This window comes from Denticeps clupeoides, chromosome 1, assembly GCF_900700375.1.
Source record: "Denticeps clupeoides chromosome 1, fDenClu1.1, whole genome shotgun sequence".
NCBI lineage: Eukaryota > Metazoa > Chordata > Actinopteri > Clupeiformes > Denticipitidae > Denticeps > Denticeps clupeoides.
This window is the reverse complement of record NC_041707.1, coordinates 14,909,573-14,936,766: the sequence shown is the minus strand read 5'-3', so window position 1 is coordinate 14,936,766 and position 27,194 is coordinate 14,909,573. Positions and strand designations below refer to the sequence as shown.

General features: G+C 41.8%; 1 protein-coding gene and 1 pseudogene across 1 annotated transcript; both read right to left on the bottom strand.

Annotated features, from left to right (window-relative positions):
• Positions 1–742: 742 nt before the first annotated feature.
• Positions 743–2,768, bottom strand: LOC114797768 (rho-related GTP-binding protein RhoB). The gene has a single exon (XM_028992864.1). The coding sequence runs from the start codon at positions 2,646–2,648 to the stop codon at positions 2,058–2,060; it is 591 nt and encodes a 196-aa protein (XP_028848697.1). The 5' UTR covers positions 2,649–2,768; the 3' UTR covers positions 743–2,057.
• A 958-nt stretch (positions 2,769–3,726) lies between these two features.
• LOC114786600 (b(0,+)-type amino acid transporter 1-like) lies at positions 3,727–15,929 on the bottom strand (annotated as a pseudogene).
• Positions 15,930–27,194: the final 11,265 nt, after the last annotated feature.

Here is a 27,194-nt window from a genome sequence, read left to right as displayed (position 1 = left end):
ATCACAGAATCTGAATTTGCTAATGAGGCCCTGTTAATCTGCCCAGCATGGTGCACGGCCCTCGGATGTAGTGTCTTTCTGACCTCAGATCAGTAGGACTAATTTTTGGACCGTGGCAAGTGAGCTCAACTATCTAAAGTTAAATCCTGGTTTGATATTGGTATGTTTTTAGTCGTTCAAGTAAAGATGTTGTTGTCAGTGAACCTGAATCAGCATCTCTTCCACCAGCAGCATCATGGGAACTTCTCTTAAACGAATATAGTTTTGAGAACAATGGCCATGCAAGGCTGCAGCCCCCTAGCACAATCGGCAAGCGATATGGTGCAAAAAAAAAAATGTTACGTGTGCAGGTCAAGAAAGGATACAGTCGGCAAAGTGGTTGGACAGAAGAATTTTTCTCCACAGTCAACGCGTACGAGTATTTGTAGCGGTTGGATCTGAAAACGATTCTCGGATTAATGGGATAACACACAACCGTGGTCGTTCAAGGTCCACATTATTCACGCGACATTTAATTCAGTGGGAGCGGTCATTTTATACGGCGCTGAAACAGAAAGCGCCCCCCACCCGGCGTTAGGACCCGGCAGACCGCTGCCTTCATCCGAAGACCCCACCCAGGCGAACAAAGCCTGAACCGATAGACGGGTTTTAATGAATAAGTACTGAATGATGAATGCGCTTAATAGAAAAGCTTACTCGATTGGTTTTATTTATTTGAAAAAAAAAAAAAAAAAAGCAAATGTTAATACAGTCCATACAGTCACCGGGCTTGTGTAAACTTGCACGTCAAACCTGTAACAGACCAGTCAGTTTTCAGATGAATAAAACCTCGGCAGCACAGACTTTAAGACGCATAAAAATAACTCTCAAATAATACACAGCAACTTCAACTCCCTCTTAAACAGCGAAGGTAATCAAATGACACACACAGACAAGCTTTTGGGAGACATTCCGCCGATTTAAGCGCAACCACACATATCTTACAGTGCAATCGTGGCGTTGGTTTTAAAAATATTTATCATATCCATATATTTTTAATTAAATAAGGAAACCGCAGTCCTTAAGGCCGAGCAAAGGGAAACCACGCAGCGATATAATTGAAACGCGAGTGTTGCCAGGTCCACCCCATAAAAATCGCTTTCTTTCTTCGTTAATTGTCCCATTTCTGTTGCCCGATTAACTTTAAAAAGTAGTTTTATTTTTTGGGGTCTATGGTCAAACTCACCATAAACTCATATGCATATACAGGTACGTGTGTGTAGAAGGAGGGTGGGGTGTCTTTTCACAGATCTGGCAACTTAAAGCGACCCTCGAGAAAGAAAGGACGCGTGTAAGCATCTGACAGCTTCCGGGTCACCGACGAATGGCCGAAACAGAAGTCGGCGACCACCTTACAGAAGCCCGCGCCCTCGTCACGCGTGGCGGGGATTCTTTCACAGAGTAAATGTTCGTCGTCGGTCACAATAAATAGCGGACACGTCGAAACGTGACCCGCCGCACGCAACGAACTTCACATGCGGGGGTTGCAAACGACACGGACTGTAGCGAAATAAATACGGACACGTCATTGGAATGCGCGTAGCATTCTCTCTCGTCCACAGATCCCACTTAAAAATGGTGAAAAAGCAGGATCTGAAATGTCGGGGTTGGTTGTGGGTGGGGTGCGACTGCCCCCCCCTTCTCTCTCTCTCTCCAGCAGTCCGAGAGCATGCACGGCGTTTCTCGTCCAACAAAAGAACAGTCCTGCCTTCACTTCGGCTGCTGTCAACCGAGGTCACTTGTTCTTTGTTCGAGGTCACCAGGACCCCACTGTCTCCACTCTGCAGCTTGAATGTATTTTGTGGCGGCGGCGGTGGTGGTGGGGATCGGTGTCCACCCCCACACAGTGGTCACTCGGTCACCCCTTTTTTAGGGGGTGCGCGTCCTCTCCCCTCCCAAAACCCCAACAATTCACAAAGGAGACGGCCTCTCGCCGAGCCGTGGACATTTTCTTGGCACGTCGCGTCCGGAGGAGAAGGGGGTCTCGCCCTCAGCGTTTTTTTAAGGGGGGGAAAAGCTCACAGCAGTTTGCAGCAGTTCACGCAGCCACCGGCCGGCCTGGACCTCTTCTGCAGCGCGGCGCGGGTGGCCGTCTCGAACACCTCCCGCACCCCGTCTTTGGTCCTGGCGGAGCACTCCAGGTAGTCGTACGCGCCTATGCGCACGGCCATGGCCCGCCCGTCCTCGGTCTTCACCGGCTCCTGCTTCATCCGGGCCAGCTCGTTGCGCACGTTCTCGTCGTTGCGCAAGTCCTTTTTGTTGGCGACCAGGATGATGGGCACGTTCGGGCAGAAGTGCTTGACCTCGGGCACCCACTTCTCGGGGATGTTCTCCAGCGAGTCCGGGCTGTCCACGGAGAAGCACATGAGGATCACGTCGGTGTCCGGGTAGGACAGGGGCCGCAGGCGGTCGTAGTCTTCCTGCCCTGCCGTGTCCCACAGGGCCAGCTCCACTTGCTTGCTGTCCACCTCGATGTCCGCCACGTAGTTCTCGAAGACCGTGGGCACGTAAACCTCGGGGAACTCGTCCTTGCTGAACACGATGAGCAGACAGGTCTTCCCGCACGCCCCGTCTCCGACCACCACCAGTTTTTTCCGAATAGCGGCCATTTATAATGAAAAGAGGGCTCCAAAGTAGTCGTGAAAACTTGTTCTGCGTGAACAGGTTACAAAGACGCTGCGTGGGAGAACACGCCTCGCATCGAAATCTCGGCGAAATGTGAGCGCAGCTCCTTTTAAAGCGCATCGCTGCGTTCTTAATATAGCCACCCAATGGGATGCGGTGTGGTGAGGTCACATCTGTGCAGCGCTCTTCTGATTGGCCGGAGAATTCCCCCTCCCACTTGGAATAGGAGAGGCTAGGCTGGGCCACGAGGACTCGCACAATCCGCCCCGGGAAAGGGACGGACACTTGGAATCATGGGACTTGTAGGGTTTAGAGGGGTGTCAAAACATATTATTTAAATGGTCATCTTATTATTGTTAAACACTTAAATGTATCCTTATAATGCATATCATTCCTCTAGTACAAACAGTTTTTATCATTACCATTATTACAAAGTCCTTTGTAGTACTGTCTAGAGCTTGCCGATCTTGTGTCTCGGTTTTCACAGTGATTTGTGTAGAACTTTTATAAACTCTGTGCATAACATGCTGATTCAACATCAGAAATTACCCTTTTTTACCAATCAAATGCACATTCAATATAACATATGTTGCATTTAATTGGAGCAATGTAAATTTGAGGGATTTTGTTTTGGATCAGATATGGAAAGCCAAATATTGCATTGCTGTGCACAGAGAAATGCACACATTTGGGAGGGGAGTCAAAGGGAGTTATGTTTGGAACAGAGCATGTTGAGTTAGGGAGCCTGCTGTTCCATAGCAATAGTCAGATGCAGCTGCAGGCCTTTCCTGAAGCAATATTTCTCCCTTGACATATGCCCCCAATGCTTTGTTTTGCTGTGGGTTATCTGGGAAAAAACTTGATGTGGTTTTAGTCTCTACATGGGGTTCTCCCCAATGTTAATGAGCTTTGCATACTAAAGATACAGCATCTACAATACATGATGTGAAGTCATGTTGATTCCACACCCTTTGCCTATTCAGACGGACTTGTGAAGTAATTGTTCAATGAACCTACTTACAATCTGCTTTTAGTGTGCAGTCAATTACTAGAGTCATATTGTCAAAATTATAAAAGTAAAGAAGTTTATTGTAGCACAATACACAAACTCAACAGTGACATTACCTCACAGAGTTCTCTATGCTCTAGGTTATATGATTTAAGTCTGAAAAAAATTAATTTACTTAAATTTGCCCTGTTCAGTGAAATGTGTTTTACAAATGCGTCTGGATTTAGGTTAAAACAACCAAATGTAACATTTAGCTCTGGAAATGAACCAGTGAACTTGTCCTTTTCTGCTTTAATTCAAACACAATGTAACACAAAAAACATAAAGTTACAATGGAATCACACAGACAATGCAGGTTTGTCAAGAAATCCATCATGTGAGAGATTAACATTAATTTTGTGCACAAGGAAATTGTTATTTTCACTGCAGATTTAATTCTAATCTGTTTTTGCGCTGCCAGTAACTTCATGTATTTAGACAAGACAATTGTTCTGGAGCCTATAACTTTTGTTGTGTTCCCCCTACTGGTCAATATATTCCATATCTCATAAAATTATAGAAGGTAAACAGAAAAACATTTCTGAAAGATCAGGCAGATCTCAGCAAATAACAACCATTTATGTCAATGTTTTTCAGTACTTTTTTTCAATTCACTCATTTCATATTTTGTTCAATTTACTCATTTCCCATTAGTACAAAATAATCAAATACATAAAAAACCTATTGGTTATACCTCATGTGGATAGCATTTTTTTAGTTTAATGTGTAATTAAAAAAAATGATAGTGCCACCACAATATATGTCACAAACTGTCGTGTGAACATTCAGTTTCATTTTATCATAGATTTTTTTCTGCTGGAGCCACCTCAAGGAAAAGCTGGAGGAAGACAGTCAGTTTATTCAGAATGCCAGGGAAGATTTTGAAGTGGATGAAGGGCACATAAATGATGATGCCACTGAAGATGAAGAGGGTCACGTACAGGTACTCAATCTGGGGGTCATCGATGATGGGGGCTAAAACAAGAAACACAGCAACCAGCAGAACCACAATGGGAAGGATAATGGGAACCTGAAAGAGGAGCACATGCATGTAATTAATTAATTTGGTTATTATCAAAATATCTAAGAGGAAGAAACCACATTTTGGTACTTATTAATTTAAGAAAACACAATTTGATACAGAATACGTGGCCTGCATGACAGTGCTGCTACCTAGTGGTTGAACAGAAATCATTTCTTCATGCAAACTTTAATCTGTATTTTTCATGAGCGTGTCACAATTTGCACAATACTTACAAATATGATATATATTTTAATCAGATAGATAAGACGCAAGTGAGCTCTAAGCTGCAAAGAAGTGGACCAAACTTTGCAAGTGCTACTTACTTTGTATGGCCGGGGGAGATCAGGTTTCTTTATCTTGAGATACAGCAGTCCGATAAGGTGATGCCATAAAAGAACCAGGCTGTGAAGCTACATATAAATATATAATTATTGTATTGACTTGTGGTAACAAGGTCAAGGTAATTCAGCTAATAAATACAGTGTTTTGCTCTATTAGTCATAAAAATTAGTAGCATCTACATGCACATTTGTTACATACAAATTCTGTTCGTGTATGCTGCATGTAGGACTGATACCTGAAGTAGTTAATGATGCTCTGAAAGTCACCAGGAATCAAAACGATAAGGGAGACTGCTGTGGTAAATATAAGGGCTGGGGAAGGAGTGAGGCGATGCACATGGGCCATAGACAGTATATCTGGCTGGAATAAAAGGGAGATAATAACAGACAAAAGAGTGAAAGTTGTTTTAACTAAAATGCTGATTGAGTTGTGTCATTTTTTGAAGATGATTTTTTTACCATGTGTCCCTCTCTGGCTGCCACAAAGCACACCCTCCCCCCACTGAAGAATGAGCCATTCAATGAGCCAAAGGCTGACAGTGCAGCTGCCACTGACATCAGCCACCCCCATCTGCCAAGCACTTTATTCCTGTAAACATATTGCATGTAATTTGTGGTACCCCACCAGTTCAAGGGTATACCTTTCTTCTGTAATCTGTTAAACACGATTAATTATGTATTTAGCACATTTTGTTACATAATTTAGTTCTTCAGTGACATACAGTACTGTGCCAGATTTAGTTAGGTGTGGAAAAATGCTATAAAATAAGAATGCTTTGAAAAATGAAAGCGTTAATTGTTTGACCTCCTCAATTAACGAAATGCATTGAATGAACAGAAGAGAAATCTAAATCAAATGAAGAGTTTGTGCGGCCACCCTTTGCCTTCAAAACAGCATTAATAATTCTAGGTACGCTTGCACACAGTTTTTGAAGGAGCACTGCTTGTAGGTTGAAACATCTTGGAGAACTAACTAGAGATCTTCCTGATGGTATTGCACAATGTATAAGTATTAACCCGTATTTCTTAGAATTAAGGACACCATTAATCGTGATCAAATCTCCAATTCCATTTGTAGAAATGCAGTCCCAAACCTCCACTATGCTTAACTGTTGCCTGCAGACCCTCATTATTGTGCCACTCTTCAGGCCTTAGGCAGTCAAACTGATAGCTAGAGCAAACTATTTAAAAATTTGAATCCTCAGTCCAGTGCACATGCTGCCACTTTTTGCACCCCAATTCAGCGCCAATGATCAGGCAACATGTGCAGCGTACAAGCTATATGATTTAGATTGGGCTTACTAGACATGAAGTGAGTCAGGCTTGAGACCCAATAACTGAAGGAGGATGCCAGGTTGGCGCTGATTAAATAGGACATGAATCACCTGTCACAGTTTTCCCATTCCCATCACATGATGCTGACAAGGAGCATCATGTGACACTGCTAGACATCTTCTGATTTGAAGGGAAATTACTGCTGTCTGTATTCCTGGCTGAGTACTGCTCGTCAACATTGCCCATTTCTTTGTGCTTCCTCAAAAGAGTTTATACAGCACATCTTGAAACCCTGCTTTGTCCAAAAAAGACCTTACCTTCACAGCTAAATGACTATTTTTCAATTTAAATGTTTTTAGCACCTTTTTGGTATACCTGATTGATCATACACCTTAATATAGCATTTTTCACACCTTCCTGAATCTCCCCTGGGCAGGCAAAGTACTTTATATGTAAACAAAATGAAAATATACATTTAAACCAGACAGTACTTTACCCCCATGTAACAGCAACTGCAGTGGACGACATAATCTCACGTGGGGTCAATACAGCCAGGTAGCTCACATTGACCAGGAGGTAGAGGGCCGTTACCATAGGCATGGCAATCATTACTGCTCTGGGCAGATTCACCTGTTAGCAAAAATGGGACTGTAATGAAAACAGTGAAATCATTGCATCTGTGCATGCCTTTTTTGCACATTGAGTTGTTGCATTGAGTTTAGCGAAACATCATGTACATATTATTATTTTGGAAAAATCTAATTTTGGAGCTTATTTATGAATATTGGACCAACGTGCCTTATATGTGGGGTAGGAATGTATGGAACCTTAATGTTCACTGTAAGGCAGTGGTTCCCAAATCCAGTCCTTAGTGTTCAGTTGGGTGGTAGTGGGTAACACACTCACCTATGAACCAGAAGACCCTGGTTCAAATCCCACTTATTACCATTGTGTCCCTGAGCAAGACATTTAACCCTGAGTGTCTCCAGGAGGACTGTATGTAAGTCACTCTGGATAAGGGCGTCTGATTAATGCTGTAAATGTAATGTTCCAGTTCCAGGACTTGGTAGAAACAATGACCTTTGCTGTGAACGACTTTAGCATTTAAATGTGGCTGAAGTAACGTCAAATTGTTGTATTCAACGTCAAAAAAATTAAACAAAGTCTTTATAAAGAACTTTATGTTAAATAGTCTCCAATTAAACATGTTTTCTTTAAATTGTCATGATTCTTTAGTTTTGTATTGTTTACTGCCTATTCAACAATCAATCCGAATGGCTTTTTATCTTTATAGTCATCGGCAACTCCAGAAAGTTATGCATATATGCTGGAAGAGCAGTTTGTATGATAATTATTTCTAGGCAGTTTTCATGGGGCACTGGTTGGCCTAGCGGGTAAGGAAGCGGACCCGTAATAAAGAAGGTTGCCAAACCGCCAAGGTAACACTGAGGTGCCACTGAGCAAAGCACCGTCCCCACACACTGCTCCCCATTCATGGCTGCACACTGCTCACTTAGGCAATGGGTTAGATGCAGAGCTTTGTATGCTGCAGTGTTTCTCAATCACTTCACTTACTCAAAGAGCTGAACAAATCTGGTGCATTTGATGAAGATTTTTGAGTAAATGTGAGCCAGTGGTATGCAGTTATGGTCAACTTTTACATTGCCAATAAAACAGGTTGGATTGCGAATAAAATTTAATCGCAAATGGATTAGTAACTTTTACTCGCATGTTCTTTTTGTGCATATTATGCAAAAGATTGTCCCTGGACGTGATATTTCAGGAAAACTGATCATCTTGGAACACATTTCACAGGACAGGGGGTCCCAGAAGCAACAACAGAAAATAGGCTGATCTTACCTCAGGTTTTTTTAATTCTTCTGTTATATTATTCAAGTTGTTCCAGCCAGCAAATGACCAGAGGCCCTGGTATAAAGCCATTCCTATAGGGCTCACTGCCAACTGCGTGTTCTGAAAGGCAGTCTCTGTATTCTGCAGGGATCCGAAGTTCCCCTGAGCCAGGGTCACCACCCCTCCAATGGCTATGATCAGTAGACCAACCACCTTGGCTACCATGAACACCACTTGAATAGCCATAGTGAAGCGCACATTCAAAATGTTGGCAATGGATACCACCAGGATGCTGGTCACAGCTAAACTCTTCAACCACCAGCTCAGGAGGGCGTACATCCTGGGTAAAATGGTGCCACAGCGTATTCTGAGAAACTGAGTGCTATTGCTGTGACGCCCATTGGACTCAGCACTAGCACAAACGTGAAAGCCACAAAAAATGCAGGAATTGCTCCATAAATTCTAAGGATGTAGATAAAGTCACCTCCCGACTCCTTGATAATGGTGCCCAACTCGGCGTAAGACAGAGCTGCAAGGGTAGACACTGTTCCACACACTGTCCAGATCACCAGGCTTGCACCAGGGCTTCCAACGTTAGCCAGAACATACTGGGGTGACATTGAAAATCCCAGATCCTATGACGATTCCCCCAATCAGTGAAATGGCACTAACCAAACCCACTTCCCGTTTCAGGTTTAGTTTTTCAGTTTCTGAGCCTTCATGCTGGCGACTAATGAGAGATTGTGCGCTTCTGAGAGGTATTCTGCTAATACTCCAAGACCCACAGGTGTAGAAAATATGAGGTGCAAAGTCCCTGGTAAATATTAACTTACTGATATGATGATGTCCAGTCTTACAAATATGTATTTAATTATTGTTTACGAGTAAATGTACATTTCAGGCAAAGCACTTGTATTGATTAATATAGGCATGACAATATTCTTTTGTAATTTTGCTCATTATGTCATCTAGTTAATTAGAGACTGATGCCTTTTTAATTTGCGCATTAATGCTGACATGATTTGCATTTATTGTTTTCATTAAATTGCCTGTAGATTATTTAAAAAAAGCCAGAGATAATTATGAGATGAGGAAATTTTGATCAGTTCTTCACATTTTCATTTTGGTTTAGTTTAAACAACAGAAGGTAAAGTAGGTATATAAGCATCATATTATCTTGGATAGTCACTGATGTCTAAAGTTGAACTGTGTCGGCCACTCCAGAAAGTTATGCATATATGCTGGAAGAGCAGTTTGTATGATAATTATTTCTAGGCAGTTCTCATGGGGCACTGGTTGGCCTAGCGGGTAAGGAAGTGGACCCGAAATCAGAAGGTTGCTGAACCGCCAAGGTAATACTGAGGTGCCACTGAGCAAAGCACCGTCCCACACACTGCTCACTTAGGCAATGGGTTAAATGCAGAGCTTTGTATGCTGCAGTGTTTCTCAATCACTTCACTCACTCAAACAGCTGAACAAATCTGGTGCATTGATGAAGTTTTTTGAGTAAATGTGAGCCAGGTGGTATGCAGTAATGGTCAACTTTTACATTTCCAATAAAACAGGGTTGGATTGTGAATAAAATTTAATCGCAAACGATTAGTATCCTATTCTCACATGTTCTTATTGTGCATATTATGCAAAAGATCATGTCTGGGCATGTGATATTTCAGGTAAATTGATCATCTTAAAACACATTTCACAGGACAGGGGGGTCCCAGAAGCAACAACAGAAAATAGGCTGATCTTACCTCAGGTTTTTTTAACTCTTCTGTTACATTATTCAAGTTGTACCAGCCAGCAAATGACCAGAGGCCCTGGTATAAAGCCATTCCTATAGGGCTCACTGCCAACTGAGTGTTCTGAAAGGCAGTCTCTGTATTCTGCAGGGATCCGAAGTTCCCCTGAGCCAGGGTCACCACCCCTCCAATGGCTATGATCAGTAGACCAACCACCTTGGCCACCATGAAGACCACTTGAATAGCCATAGTGAAGCGCACATTCAAAATGTTGGAAATGGATACCACCAGGATGCCGGTCACAGCTAAACTCTTCACCACCAGCTCAGGAGGCGTACATCCTGGGTAAAATGGTGCCACAGCGTATTCCGAGAAGCTGAGTGCTATTGCTGTGATGCCCATTGGCCTCACCACCAGCACAAACGTGAAAGCCACAAAAAATGCAGGAATTGCTCCATAAATTCTAAGAACGTAGATAAAGTCACCTCCCGACTCCTTGATGATGGTGCCCAACTCGGCGTAAGACAGAGCTGCAAGGGTAGACACTATTCCACACACTGCCCAGATCACCAGGCTTGCACCAGGGCTTCCAACGTTAGCCAGAACATACTGGGGTGACATGAAAATCCCAGATCCTATGATGATTCCCCAATCAGTGAAACGGCACTAACTAAAAAAACCACTTCCCGTTTCAGGTTTAGTTTTTCAGTTTCTGAGCCTTTCATTGCTGGCGACTAATGTGAGATTGTGCGCTTCTGAGAGGTATTCTGCTAATACTCCAAGACCCACAGGTGTAGAAATATGAGGTGCAAAGTCCCTGGTAAATATTAACTTACTGATATGATGGTGTCAAGTCAAATCTGTTTTTAATGATTGTTTTCAAGTAAATGTACATGTACAAAATTCTTTTGAAATTCTGCTCATTATTTCATATACTTAATTAGAGACTGATGCCTTTTTAATCATGCTGACATGATTTGCATTTATTGTTTTCATTATATTGCCTGTATCTTATCAAAAAAATAAGAAATAATCATGAGATGAGGAAATACTAATCAGTTCTTCACATTTCTATTTTGAATTGGTTTAAACAACAGAAGGTAAAGTAGGTATATAAGCATATTATTATCTAGGATAGTCACTGATGTCTAAATTTGAACCGTGTCTGTGCAATATGAAGTCTTTCAAGACTTGACTCAGGATGCACGCTCTACATTAAAAAACAAGTAGTAGCTGGATTTTGTAGCAACTTAAGCTTGTTAACAGTTCAACTACTTCTGGGTAAACTGGGTTGGCACCCTTTTTTGCAGATGTGACTTGTTTTTGTGATTGTACGTTGCACTGTATAATGGGGTCGACTCTATGCTGGGGCAAGAGGGGTAAGTGCCTCTTTAAATCAAACTTTCAGACGTTCAGAAAGAGAATTAAAGATTACACACAAACTGAATATGGACAATATTTACTACAGTAACTGAAAATCTACTGGAAAAGGCACAAATTAGATGACAGGTTTTTGTGCAGATCTCTCTCACTTTCCTCCCAGATAAACATTCAATCGCTGTTAGAATGCAAATGTGTGAAGTTTCACAGGTGGGAAGACAAGTGTGATTTTAGATTAATGTGATAATTCCTCGAGTCTGGCCGTATCGCAGCTTGGTTGTGAAGTGAAAGTGAAGTGATTGTCATTGTGAAACACTGCAGCACAGCACCGGCGCACACAACAAAATGTGTCCTCTACTTTTAACCATCACCCTTGGTGAGCAGTGGGCAGCCATGACAGGCGCTCAGGGAACAGTGTGTGGGGACGGTGTTTTGCTCAGTGGCACCTTGGTGACTCGTGATTCAAACTGGCAACCTTCTGATTATGGGGGCTGCTTCCTTAACATTTACATTTACATTTACAGCATTTATCAGACGCCCTTGTCCAGAGCGACTTACAATCAGTATTACAGGGACAGTCTCCCTGGAGCAATTTAGGGTTAAGTGTCTTGCTCAGGGACACAATGGTAGTAAGTGGGATTCGAACCCGGGTCGGTTCATAGGCGAGTGTGTTAACCACTAGGCCACCACTGCCCCTGGAAAATTTGAAACTTTCACAACACTCCCCTCACCAGGAATTGAACCGGGGTTGCAGCGGTGGAAGCGTCGAAACAAACCACTACACCACTAGGGATGCTCAATGCTATTCATTTAGAAATAAATGCTATTTCATTTACATTTAAGGCATTTGGCAGACGCCCTTATCCAGAGCAACTTACAATGTGCTTTCAAGTTACCATCGATGAAGGGATCAGTTCCGGTTCATTAGGACCCCCAACTATGAATACAATCTTTTTATTCACTCTGTTGTAGATTCTGTATATAAGTTAGACAATAAGAAAGTTACAAGTTAATCTAAATATTCTTTAAAGAAGTTAATTCCACCACCGAGGGGCCAAGACGGAGAAGAGTCTAGATGAATGTCTTCCTTTTACCTTCAGAGATGGAGGGACCAGGCGAGCAGTACTGGAGGCTCGGAGTAAACGAGGTGCAGTGCGAGGTGTAATAAGGGCTGTGAGGTAGGATGGTGCTACTCCATGTTTGGCTTTGTAGGCCAGCATCAGTATTTTGAACCTGATGCGTGCAGCTACTGGGAGCCAGTGGATGGAACGTAGCAGAGGGGTGGTGTGGGAGAATTTCGGAAGGTCGAAGATTAGTCGTGCTGCTGCATTTTGTATGACTTGTAGAGGTCGGATGGTACATAGAGGTAGACCATCTAGAAGGGAGTTACAGTAATCCAGTCGTGAGATTACTAAGGACTGAACCAGTAGTTGGGTGGCCTGGGTTGACAGATAAGGGCGGATTCGTCTGATATTGTAGAGAAGGAATCTACATGAGCAGGAAAGACTGCTGATGTGAGTCGAGAAAGAGAGTTGGTTATCTATTGTTACTCCAAGGTTGTGGGCTGTTGTAGAAGGAGAGAGGTGTGAGTTGTCCAGGTAAATAGCAAGATCCTGATGTGGTGAAAAATCTGCTGGAATGAATATTAGTTCAGTTTTGGTGGGATTGAATTTGAGGTGATGGGCTGCCATCCAAGACGAGATGTCGGTTAGACATGCAGAGATTTTGGAAGCAGCATGTAGATCAGAGGGAGGAAAAGAGAAGATGAGTTGTGTGTCGTCGGCACAGCAGTGGTAGGATAATCAATTTTATAAATTGTAATTTTATACATTTTATAATTTTATACATTATACAATTATAAATCGTAAATTTATACAAATTTATACTTTAATTATGGAACACCAGAGATAAATTTGGGGTTTAGCATCGTGTAATATTTTGCGTTTTTTTTTTTTAATTGAAAGAACAGAACAGAAAGAACTATCGTCTGTAGTTATCATTGTTATCTGCAGCACACTGGTTAGACAATGCCTTATCACTCTAGAGTTGTAGTATAAGTGTGTTTGTCACCTGATATGGCCCTTCACATCTGATTAGATAAAGTTCATCAAATATGTAATGTGTAACAAACTGTAAACTTTGCATGCAATTGTTCCAGTCTAGTATATTCATGTTGAGCAAAGAAACTCCACAGCGCCTCTACAGTTTCCTGATTGTAAAGCTGTGGCCGGGTATGGAACTGCAGGAATCACTTCCTAGTATGAAGCCATTGAAGATGAAATGTCTCTTCCACTCATATGGAATTTTTTTCTTGGGGTAAGAATACAAAACATAAGGCATGTTAAACTTTTCACCAGAACACTGCGTTTTGTCATGTCACACAGTACACAATATCTAACTTGTATTTGATTAAACTTGATTCTGAATCGTTTTTTTTTTCTACACCACAAATGCTTGATTAAATAGGGTGAAGAGATGTCATAACAGTTTGTGGTTATAATATTTGTTACAAGCTTGAATAACAATACACAATACATATTTTCAAAACAATGTCAAATATATTTACATATAGATGTACAGTTCAAGCATATTTCTGGCGAACATTAAAATCTACATCTTGAAGACAACTTCTGAAAATGAGATCTTCTTACCTCTGGTTTTTTTACTTCCTCTGTCACATAATTCAAGGTGGCCCAGCCAGAATAGGACCAAAAGCCCTGGTATAAAGCCATTCCAATGGGTTTCACTGCCAGCTGTGTATTCTCAAAGGAAGTTTCTATGTTCTCCAGATGTCCAAAGTTCCCTTGTGCCAAGCCCACTAGCCCACCAATTGCTATAATAAGCAGACCCACTAGCTTGGCCACTGTGAACAACACCTGAATTCTCATTGTTAAACGCACATTCAGAGTGTTAGCTGTAGCCAAGGTCAGAATGCTGGCCACAGCCAAGGTCTTCACCCCCAGCTTAGGTGGTGGGCATCCTTCGTAAAATGGAGCCATGGCATATTCTGAGAAGCTGAGTGCCTTGGCAACGATGCTCATGGGTCTTGTCACAAACAGAAATGAGAAAGCCACAAAGTAAGCAGGAAACGATCCAAAGATGCGAAAAATATATATGTATTCACCTCCAGATTCTTTGATGATAGTGCCAAGCTCGGCAAAAGCCAGTGCCCCCAGCATGGACACTATACCACATACTGACCAAATCACAAGACTGGCACCCGGACTCCCAGAATAAGCCAGCACATACTGTGGGGACATAAAAATCCCAGAACCTATAATTACTCCTCCAGTCAAACAGACTGCATTGACTAAACCCAGTTCCTTTTTCAGCTTGAGCTTTTTTGTGCCAATGCCTTGCATGTTGAGCCTTGCATCTAATACCTCAGCAGTCATTTCTTCTACTAATTTATAAAGACATGGTTTATGAAAACTGGAGTTTAGGGGCAAAGTCTTCAGTAAATATTAACTTTTTATGATGCTTACTGATTGCCAAAATGTCTTTTCAGCAGAGCTTATTTGACAACCCTGTTTGTGTTTTACAAATCCAGTGGTCTTAAAAAGTGACCTATTTGTAAAGCTTTTGGCCATGATTCATTCAACAGTATCGATTTTCATTCGATTATTTATCAGTTTTTGTCTTTTTCTCATTAATGTAGATACTTTAGTTTACATTTACAGTCACAGGGTGATGTTCAGTCATGGAGTAAGGTATAGATTGCATTATTTAAGCATTTCCAATATAATGAGAATAATATTTTAATGACCCCATTCCTTTGTATTTTCAGAATTTAAGGTGACAGCTATATTTTAAGTCGAATGCAAACACTACTGTTGAATACGGTATACGGCAGAATGCGGCACAAAACAAAGGTTCACAATGAATATCAAAGGTCAATCACAGATGTTAACAAATTATTAGGATTAATTGTGTATAATCACAAGCTGTATTTTAGGACTTGAATTACTAAAAATGTTCCTAGGGCACTTGCTGTGCAAAATATCCCAACCACTACCCGGTGTCAAAATGTAATTATTGCTCTGAGTACATTATCAGTACAAGCTACCTGAAATCATGCTTTGGGCTTGTATTGAAGCCAGTGGCACAGAGATTATCTTAGTCAAATGCAATACAAGCTTATTATTATTAACAGGAAACACAGCACAAACCTTTCTAAGCACAATGGTTAATAATGGTTAACAATGAAGTTAAAAGATCAATCATCAGTGTTAAGAATGAAATATCCAGATTAATTCCTACATTTCACGAACAGCAGCTAGGCGTGAAAGTGGATTGATCGCCATTGTGAAACACAGCACACAGTGACACAAAAAAACATTTCCTCTGCTTTTAACCATCACCCTGGGTGAGCAGTGGGCAGCCATGAAAGGTGCCCGGGGAGCAGTGTGTGCGGAAGGTGCTTTGCTCAGTTCTGGATTTGAAACGACAACCCTCTGATTACGCGTCCATTTCCTTACCTGCTAGGCTACCACTGCCCCAAATTATTTGAGTGACAAGAAAAGAAAGTAGCATCAGAATGTGCGGAGACTTGTAGTCTTGTGTCAGTGCAATGCAAATTCAATCAACCGATTAAAAGATAAATAAAATATTCCCAACCTCTGGATGACTCAGCTCTTCTGTTACGCAATTTAAATGGTTCCAGCCACTGAAAGACCATAGGCACTGGAAGAAGGATATTCCAATAGAGTTTATATGTAAATTTGTTCCCTCAAAGGAGTGCTGTAGGTTAAATGTACATGTTTGAACTAAAAAAGGCAAACCTCCAACAGCGATTACAAGCAGGAAAAAAATGTTTGCTGCTAAAATCAACACATTGAGTTTGATAGCAAAGCGGGTGCTCAAGCAGTTCATAGTAGCCACAGTTAATATCGCAGCAGCTGCTAAACATTTCACAGCCACTTCAGGTGCAGGGTCGTCCTCGTATAATGGTGCCACAATGTTGATGGCAAAGCTTAGTGCTATCCCAGACAGGGTGGTAGAGGTCTGAACCAAAACATTTGAGTAAATGAACAGAAAAGCTGCAGGCTGGCCTGTCGTGCGCAGAATGTAGATATAATCTCCTCCAGACTCACAGATGACAGTGCCCATTTCTGCATAGCAAAGAGACGCTATAGTGATCAAAAGACCAGAGCAAGCCCAGATCACCAGGCTTGCCCCTGGACTGCCAATATTTTCCATCACTGAATGAGGCGACATAAAAATCCCAGAGCCAATCATACTGCTGGCGATGATGGAGGTCCCACTGATGAGCCCAATTTCACATTTCAGCTTCAGCTTCTCCATCTTTCCAGACATGACTAAACCAGTGTAAAGAGCTGTCTTGCCATCAGTTTGTAACTGAAGAGAAGCTAGAGGTTTGTTTTATTTTATGGTGAAGTCACACCTGAGGTGGACTGGCACCCCTGTACTGCGCCCGGCTGCTCCAGAAGCCACTACCGTGAATAGGATTAAGCAGTTATGGAAAATGAGTGAGTGTCAGAGTGAATCACACCCACTACAGTTAATTCAGTTACCAATTTCAATAAATTTTGATACATTTTTCATTCAATGAATGAGCATTTGGCTATTCAACCACCCATCCACATAAATTAAAAAAATGATTCATCAGACAAGACAACCTTTCATTGTTCCATGGTCCAGTTCTTATAGTAATATGATGGCTGTAGACATTTTTGGATGAGGACACGGGTCATAATGAGCACAAAGTCTGGGTTCTGGCTAAACAGTCCCATACTGAACAAACTCATGTACTGTGTGTTCTAACACCTATCCTAAAAGATATTAACTTTTTTTCAAATGTTAGCTTTAGAAGGCATTCGTTCGAAGTTGTCAACACAGACCAGGCTTCAAAAAAGTTCAATCAAGTTTTTATTCATCCATAATTTCCAATAACCCGGGTACCTCCAGAACACCTTTTTCTACCATTACTCATCTCATCTAGCCACAACCGCTGCAATGAATTCAGCTCCTTTTAAAATAAGATCTGAACAATCTGATCATCTCTTACTACTCCTCCTATATCTACACTCTACTACATTCACCACTGGTTCCAATGTTCTGTTAGAGGTCTGTGTGAAGGAGGTTCAGGCCATTGTTAGGACCATGAAACCCTCTATGTGTGTGTGCTCTTGACCCTTTCCAAACAACCTTGGTCAAGGTAAATTGATTTACCTCGAAATTATTACCCAATCATTCTAGTCTCAAACTCTTTATTAAAAAAACAAATCTGGACCCCCAAACTACAGGACTATTTCTAACATTGCCTTCCTTGCAAAAGTTTTCAGTTGATCTTCAAGGACACCTGCATGACAATAACATTTTGGACAAATTTTAATCTGGTTTCGATTCTGCACACAGCATGGAAACAGCCTTGATCCGGGTCACAAATGACATGTTGACTACTGCTGATCATGGTTTCATCCTTTTTGATCTGGCAGCAGCGTTTGATACATCTCACCCCTTAAAAAAAATTGCAGGTTTTAATGGCACCAGTGGTTTCAATCATACCTCACAGATCTGATTTAGTCTCCATTGGACATTCTAAATCACTGAGTCATCCTGTCACCCGTGGTGTCCCTCAGGGATCAGTTTTGGGCCCCCTTCTTTTTAATCTATACATGGAACCACTTGGACACATCATCAGCATCTACGGGATATCGTTCCAATGCTACACGGATGATACTCAACTTTATATGAAGCTAGATGATAGTCTGTCTGGCGCAACATTCACTCCATCGGCTTTAGGTATCTGCCGGGATCACCTACAAGTTCTCCATTCTTACATACCAATGTCTGCATGGTAATGCTCCACCATATTTAAAAGAAATATTGATCCTCCAATGTCACTAACACTCTCCATTCTACCAACACCCACCTTCTCAACCCTCCTTAATAGGGCCTTTTCCAGTGCAGCCCTGTTATTTACAAAAAATAATTTATCTCAAAAATTGCTCAAATTCTTACACTTACATTTTTTTGTGCTTCAAAGGTAGCAACAAGGACAAAAAACTTGCTATATAATATATCCCAGTGGTTGCCTAGCTGGGGCAATGGTGGCTTAGTGGGTAAGGAATAATCACGAACCGCCAAGGTGCCACTGGGCAAAGGAGCCTCCTGCTCATTTCATGGCTGCCCTTTCATGGGTGCCCACTGTATACCAAAGGTGATGGGTAAAATGCAGAAGACAAGATCGATGAACATCTCAGCTCATCTGCCTTGGCCCATTAACCCCTGCAATACCCTGCACCACTACAGTTTATATAAGGACTTGGTTTTGTTCTCGTATGTGCTGGTTATTGTACTTGCTATATGTATACATGCTGATTCATGTGCCATATCCAGTGAATCTCTGATTCCTGTTATTTGTTCATCCCCTTGATCCCCTTGTTTTGTTTTAGATGTTAATAAATTCTCTTTTGGTTGAAAACTTGTGCTTGGGAACTCCAACCCCTGTCTTGTGACAGCTACAGTAGGCTAATAATTTAAAACATATATCAACAGGAACAACACTGGAAGTCTGTAGAACGATCTTAGAAGAGCAGTGTGTGCAAGATGACTCAATAAATTTGCAGTTTACTTGAAACTTCTCCAAGAAAGATTTAGAAAACCTTTATCTGACTGATAATAAAAATGTACACAGTTTTACAAATAATCCAGCTTCTGGGCTTGCAGGTGACAGTGTATTTCTTGGTGTCGGTCCCAAGCATGGGTAAACGGGAAAAGTGGTGTCAGGAAGGGCATGTAGCATAAAACGTGTCTAGCATGTCATTTGTGCAGACAACCAGAGTGGTTGATCTGCTGTGGTGAAGGGGGAACAAGAAAGATATTTAAAAATGTAATATTTTAACAGTGTGGACACATAACTTAAAAAAAATATTAGTTATAGTTACTTCTTTCAAAAAGTAACTGATTTAGTAACTGAGTTACAGCATTATAAAAGTAACTAATTACCAGGGAAAGTAACTTAAAACGTTGGTTGGCATGTCTCCGTCGCCTCCTTTTTTTAAGCAAGACTCAAGTTAGCTGGGTTTGTGCTGCTATAAACTCCATGGCCACTAATTTTGATGAAGCATGTGATGATGAGAGGAGCTTCATCAGATTTGAATTGCTCGTTAGCAACGTGGATAAAGACAGTTCCAGGGCATAATGTAAATGGTGATAATGGTGTTTGTATCTCCTCTGTAAAACATGCTAATTTTGAACATGCCATAGCTGGGCCTTTCCTGCATGTGTGTGTTTGTGTAAAGACTCGCCCACCTCTGCCTCTGGTTGGTTTACTGTGAAGTTTAACTCAATCTTAGCTAATCATCATCACTTATGCGGTTGTCTTGCCCCTCCCCTCACTTCACATCAAAGAAAAGAAAAAAGAAAACATTTTATTTTAGTCAAACCCATTTCATAATTAAGACAAGGTTATCTTATTATCACTCAGCGCTGGCCCTAACAAATTTGGAGGCCTAGGCAAGATTTTGCACCACAGTAAATTCCACTACTAGTGTAGTTATACTCACCAGAAACTGAATAGCGTTGTATTGGAAATTGTTTTATTTAAATAAACAAATTGCAAGTGTAAAATACTTGAAATACAAAAAATGTTAACTTGACGTTAACACTTAAAAAAATGACCATCCCCACGAGTAGCAGGTACAGGTTAATTAGACAGGGGGCTCTCATTTTTTGAACAACAAAACAACAGAAGGTAAAGTAGGTATATAAGCATCATATTATCTTGGATAGTCACTGATGTCTAAAGTTGAACTGTGTCGGCCACTCCAGAAAGTTATGCATATATGCTGGAAGAGCAGTTTGTATGATGATTATTTCTAGGCAGTTCTCATGGGGCACTATTTGGCCTAGCGGGTAAGAAAGTGGACCCGTAATCAGAAGGTTGCCGAACCGCCAAGGTAATACTGAGGTGCCACTGAGAAAAGCACCGTCCCCACACACTGCTCACTTAGGCAATGGGTTAAATGCAGAGCTTTGTATGCTGCAGTGTTTCTCAATCACTTCACTCACTGAAACAGCTGAACAAATCTGGTGCATTTGATGAAGTTTTTTGAGTAAATGTGAGCCAGTGGTATGCAGTTATGGTCAACTTTTACATTGCCAATAAAACAGGTTGGATTGTGAATAAAATTTAATCGCAAACGGATTAGTATCCTATACTCGCATGTTCTTTTTGTGCATATTATGCAAAAGATCATGTCTGGGCATGTGATATTTCAGGTAAATTGATCATCTTAAAACACATTTCACAGGACAGGGGGTCCCAGAAGCAACAACAGAAAATAGGCTGATCTTACCTCAGGATTTTTTAACTCTTCTGTTACATTATTCAAGTTGTACCAGCCAGCAAATGACCAGAGGCCCTGGTATAAAGCCATTACTATAGGGCTCACTGCCAACTGAGTGTTCTGAAAGGCAGTCTCTGTATTCTGCAGGGATCCGAAGTTCCCCTGAGCCAGGGTCACCACCCCTCCAATGGCTATGATCAGTAGACCAACCACCTTGGCCACCATGAAGACCACTTGAATTGCCATAGTGAAGCACACATTCAAAATGTTGAAAATGGATACCACCAGGATGCCGATCACAGCTAAACCCTTCACCACCAGCTCAGGAGGCGTACATCCTGGGTAAAATGGTGCCACAGCGTATTCTGAGAAACAGAGTGCTGTTGCTGTGTTGCTCATTGGCCTCACCACCAGCACAAACGTGAAAGCCACAAAAAATGCAGGAATTGCTCCATAAATTCTAAGGACGTAGATAAAGTCACCTCCCGACTCCTGGATGATGGTGCCCAACTCGACGTAAGACAGAGCTGCAAGGGTAGACACTATTCCACACACTGCCCAGATCACCAGGCTTGCACCAGGGCTTCCAACGTTAGCCAGAACATACTGGGGTGACATGAAAATCCCAGATCCTATGATGATTCCCCCAATCAGTGAAACGGCACTAACCAAACCCACTTCCCGTTTCAGGTTTAGTTTTTCAGTTTCTGAGCCTTTCATGCTGGCGACTAATGTGAGATTGTGCGCTTCTGAGAGGTATTCTGCTAATACTCCAAGACCCACAGGTGTAGAAATATGAGGTGCAAAGTCCCTGGTAAATATTAACTTACTTATATGATGGTGTCAAGTCAAATCTGTTTTGTAATTATTGTTTTCAAAATTCTTTTGAAATTCTGCTCATTATTTCATATAGTTAATTAGAGACTGATGCCTTTTTAATTTGCGCATTAATGCTGACATGATTTGCATTTATTTGTTTTCATTATATTGCCTGTAGCTTATCAAAAAAAAGGCAGAAATAATCATGAGATGAGGAAATACTAATCAGTTCTTCACATTTCTATTTTGATTTGGTTTAAACAACAGAAGGTACAGTAGGTATATAAGCATATTATTATCTTGGATAGTCACTGAGGTCTAAATTTGAACCATGTCTGTGCAATATGAAGTCTTTCAAGACTTGACTCAGGATGCACGCTCTACATTAAAAACAAGTAGTAGTTGGATTTTTGTTTGCTGGAGCTCTTCGCAACTTAAGATTGTTAACAGTTCAACTACTTCTGGGTAAACTGGGTTGGCGCCATTTTTTTTTCTGATGTGACTTGTTTTTGTGATTTGTACGTTCCAAAAAAAAACTATTTACTATTCATCTCCACTACAAGTGCTACACTGTATAATGGGGCCTCTATGCTGGGACAAGAGGGGTCAGTGTCCAAAGTTCCCTTGTGCCAAGCCCACCAGCCAACCAATTGCTATAAAAAGCAGACCCACTTTTTTAACTAAAAAAGGCAAACCTTCAACAGCGATTACATGCAAGAATTTTTTTTGCTGCTAAAATCAACACATTGAGTTTGATAGCAAAGCGGGTGCTCAAGCAGTTCATAGTAGCCACAGTTAATATCGCAGCGGCTGCTTAACATTTCACAGCCACTTCAGGTGCAGGGTCGTCCTCGTATAATGGTGCCACAATGTTGATGGCAAAGGTTAGTGCTATCCCAGACAGGGTGGTAGAGGTCTCAACCAAAACATTTGAGTAAATGAACAGAAAAGCTGCAGGCTGGCCTCACAGATGACGTTGCCCATTTCTGCGTAGAAAAGAGATGCTATAGTGATCAAAAGACCAGAGCAAGCCCAGATCACCAGGTTTGCCCCTGGACTGCCAATATTTTCCATCACTGAATGAGGCGACATAAAAATCCCAGAGCCAATCATACTGCTGGCGATGATGGAGGTCCCACTGATGAGCCCCATTTCACATTTCAGCTTCAGCTTCTCCATCTTTCCAGACATGACTAAACCAGTGTAAAGAGCTGTCTTGCCATCAGTTTGTAACTGAAGAGAAGCTAGAGGTTTGTTTTATTATATGGTGAAGTCACACCTGAGGTGGACTGGCGCCCCTGTCCTGCGCCCGGCTGCTCCAGAAGCCAATACCGTGAATAGGATTAAGCAGTTATGGAAAATGAGTGAGTGTCAGAGTGAATAACACCCACTACAGTTAATTCAGTTACCAATTTCAATAAATTTTGATACATTTTTCATTCAATGAATGAGCATTTGGCTATTCAACCACCCATCCACATAAATAAAAAAATGATTCATCAGACAAGACAACCTTTCATTGTTCCATGGTCCAGTTCTTATAGTAACATGATTGCTGTAGACATTTTTGGATGAGGACACGGGTCATAATGAGCACAAAGTCTGGGTTCTGGCTAAACAGTCCCATACTGAACAAACTGTCATGCAGAGTGTGTTACCCGCTTGGCTACTACCACCCACATCACCCCCATGCTCCGCTCACAACACTGGCTTCTGGTATCGGCTAGGATCACCTACAAGATCTCCATTCTTACATTGCAATGTCTGCATGAGAATGCTCCACCATACTTAAAAGAGCTATTGACCCCCCAATGACCCTCACACACTCTTCATTCTACCAACACTCATCTTCTCCACCCTCCTAAATAGGGCCTTTTCCAGTGCAGCCCTGTTATTTTACAAAAAAGAATTTAGCTCAAGAATTGCTCAAATACATAAACAAGAACAATGATATATCACAGTGGTGGCCTAGCTGGGGCAGTGGTGGGTAAGGAATAATCTGAAGGAATCATGAACCGCCAAGGTGCCACTGGGCAAAGGAGCCTCCTGCTCCTTTCATGGCTGCCCTTTCATGGGTGCCCACTGTATACCAAAGGTGATGGGTAAAATGCAGAGGACAAGATCGATGAACATCTCAGCTTATCTGCCTTGGCCCATTAACCCCTGCAATACCCTGCACCACTACAGTTTATATAAGGACTTGGTTTTGTTCTCGTATGTGCTGGTTATTGTACTTGCTATATGTATACATGCTGATTCATGTGCCATATCCAGTGAATCTCTGATTCCTGTTATTTGTTCATCCCCTTGATCCCCTTGTTTTGGTTTAGTTGTTAATAAATTCTCTTTTGGTTGAAAACTTGTGCTTGGGAACTCCATCCCCTGTCTTGTGACAGCTACAGTAGGCTAATAATTTAAAACATATATCAACAGGAACAACACTGGAAGTCTGTAGAACGATCTTAGAAGAGCAGTGTGTGCAAGATGACTCAATAAATTTGCAGTTTACTTGAAACTTCTCCAAGAAAGATTTAGAAAACCTCTATCTGACTGATAATAAAAATGTACACAGTTTTACAAATAATCCAGCTTCTGGGCTTGCAGGTGACAGTGTGTTTCTTGGTGTCGGTCCCAAGCATGGGTAAACGGGAAAAGTGGTGTCAGGAAGGGCATGTAGCATAAAACGTGTCTAGCATGTCATTTGTGCAGACAACCAGAGTGGTTGATCCGCAGTGGTGAAGGGGGAACAAGAAAGACATTTAAAAATGTAATATTTTAACAGTGTGGACACATAACTTAAAAAAAATATTTGTTATAGTTAATTCTTTCAAAAAGTAACTGAGTTAGTAACTGAGTTACAGCATTATAAAAGTAACTAATTACCAGGGAAAGTAACTTAAAACGTTGGTTGGCATGTCTCCATCGCCTCCTTTTTTTAAGCAAGGCTCAAGTTAGCTGTGTTTGTGCTGCTATAAACTCCATGGTCACTAGTTTTGATGAAGCATGTGATGATGAGAGGAGCTTCATCAGATTTGAATTGCTCGTCAGCAACGTGGATAAAGACAGTTCCAGGGCATAATGTAAATGGTGATAATGGTGTTTTTGAACATGCCATAGCTGGGCCTTTCCTGCATGTGTGTGTTTGTGTAAAGACTCGCCCACCTCTGCCTCTGGTTGGTTTACCGTGAAGTTTAACTCAATCTTAGCTAATCATCATCACTTATGCGGTTGTCTTGCCCCTCCCCTCACTTCTCATCAAAGAAAAGAAAAAAGAAAACATTGTCTTTAAGTCAAACCCATTTCATAATTAAAACAAGGCAAGATTTTGCACCACAGTAAATTCCACTACTAGTGTAGTTATACTCACCAGAAACTGACTAGCGTTGTATTGGAAATTGTTTTATTTAAATAAACAAATTGCAAGTGTAAAATACTTGAAATACAAAAAATATGAACTTGACCTTAACACATAAAAAAATGACCATCCCCACGAGCAGCAGGGCTTAGACAGAGGGCTCTCATTTTTTGAAGACAGGTAAGAGTGACATTCCACTAAACCCCACCACTATCACTGTCTCAGGATTGAGGGTGTTTCATTAGTAATTTCATTATTAGAGTTGTTGTTATTAATTGCTCAGACTTGTGAAAAAAAAGATTTGATACATCACACAGACAAATTCATAAAATGATTTAGACTTTTTGGAGAGAGAAATGATTATAATGTGAGAATATGTCAGTTACCCTGTGGTAATGTGTTAAACATGTGTTGTCAGTGAACAGGCTCATTCAGTATTTAAAAACTCCTGCTAATTATCTGGGCAACATTCTCTAACTGTAGTCAAGTTTGTATTAAACAAGTTGTGAATTTGTTTTAACATTAGAACAGAATATAACTGAAGTGATAATTGGAGCTCCTATGGATTGGGTCACTGACATTTTCAGATGATTTTTGTTTGTAGCAGAATAATGCAAAGAATTCCAGGATGCGTTTTCAATTGATGAAGAAGAAGAAGTGAAGTGATTGTCACTTGTGATACACAGCAGCACAGCACACGGTGCACACAGTGAAATTTGTGTTTTTAACCTATCACCTTGAGTGAGCAGTGGGCAGCCATGACAGGCGCCCGGCGAGCAGTGTGGGGACGGTGCTCAGTGGCACCTCAGTGGCACCTTGGCGGATCGGGATTCGAACCGGCAACCTTCTGATTACGGGGCCACTTCCTTAATCGCTAGGCCACCACTGCCCCAATTGTGGTTGTGCTACATTTTACCCACATACAGTACTGCTACTTTTTGATTGATTATGGTGTAGAACCTTTTTTTTTTATTGGTTGGTAGGAGACAGGCTTTAGGTCTCCATCCAGCAGTGCTTGTTTCCTAGTGAGACGCGGCTGTGCCTCCGGATGGGAGATACAGGACACAGAACCGGGGTATAATAATGAAATGAAACAAGAGGAAATAATGTCTCGTTCCGCCAAATCACCTCCTCCTTTATCACTCTTCTTTTAATCACTCCATCCTCCCATTCACTCCATGTATTTTAGAGAGTAACAGTTGTCACATTTTTTGCCTTCTAACCACCACATATTTCAACTATTCAACAAATATAACTAATTCAACCTCCTTCCGCTCATCCCCCTATGCTCCACTTCTTGTTTTCATCCCTCCATCTGTCCATTTTTAGCCTTTCAACCATCACGTTTCAAATATTCAACCAATGTAACTAATTCAACCAAATTTAGCCTCCTTCAACTCACCCTCCTATCCTCCACTCTTCCATTGCATCCCTCCACCCTCTCATTTATTTTTTTTTCAGAGCAACAATGGTCACACTTTCAACCAACGATCAGCCATTGGGGGGGCTGTGGAGGAAGGGACAGTGCCAGCGTCAGGGGGAGGACAGGGACTACTGCATCAGGGACACATGGAAGACTGCGCTAATACACATGGACCAAGGAAGGGAAGGGGGTTATGCCATTGGTTTGATGTGACGTACCATCATGAATGGAGCGACAAAGTGGGGTCCCATCAACACCTGATCCTCCCCTTGCCAATGTCCTTGGAAAACAACCAAGTGGGCCGGTGACCGGTGATCAGAGTTCTGGGAGGAGAAAATGTTCTAATTGCGGGCCAGTTCTGTGTGGAGGACATGGCATACGCATGTCTCAGGCATTGACAAACAGCAATATCTGAGGTATTTCTGGACTTCCTGGTTAAATTGACCAGTCTAGCTGTTGGCCTGTGGGTGTTGACTGTGACCCCTAGCTGATGCCAGAACTGTATCCAGAACAGTCACCAGAACTGGGTGATTAATTGGGGCCCACGATCTGAGAGGAGGCCTACCGGGGGTCCATGGGTGCAGACAACCTTCCTCAGCGTGATTCCCGCTTACTGGTTGGCCATGGGAACCGTTGTGAATCTGGTTAGCTTGGAGAAAAGAACCATCATGGTCAAAATCACAGTTTTACCTTCCCATGGAGGTAGACTGGTGATGAAGTTTAGCAAGACATGGGACTAGTACCAAAAAGGGAGGTACAAGGGAAGAGCAGTCCTTTGAGGCCATTGGGTCTTGGCCTTATGAGCTGCGCAGAATGGCACAGTTGTCTACAAATTGGTGGACAACGGCGGTAAGAGGGGCCACCAGAAGATCCAGAGAATGACTTCCTGGGTACAAGTGCAGCCGGGGTGACCAACAGGGAGGTGACAGACTGTAGTGAGACTGTGGGAGCTCTCCGATAG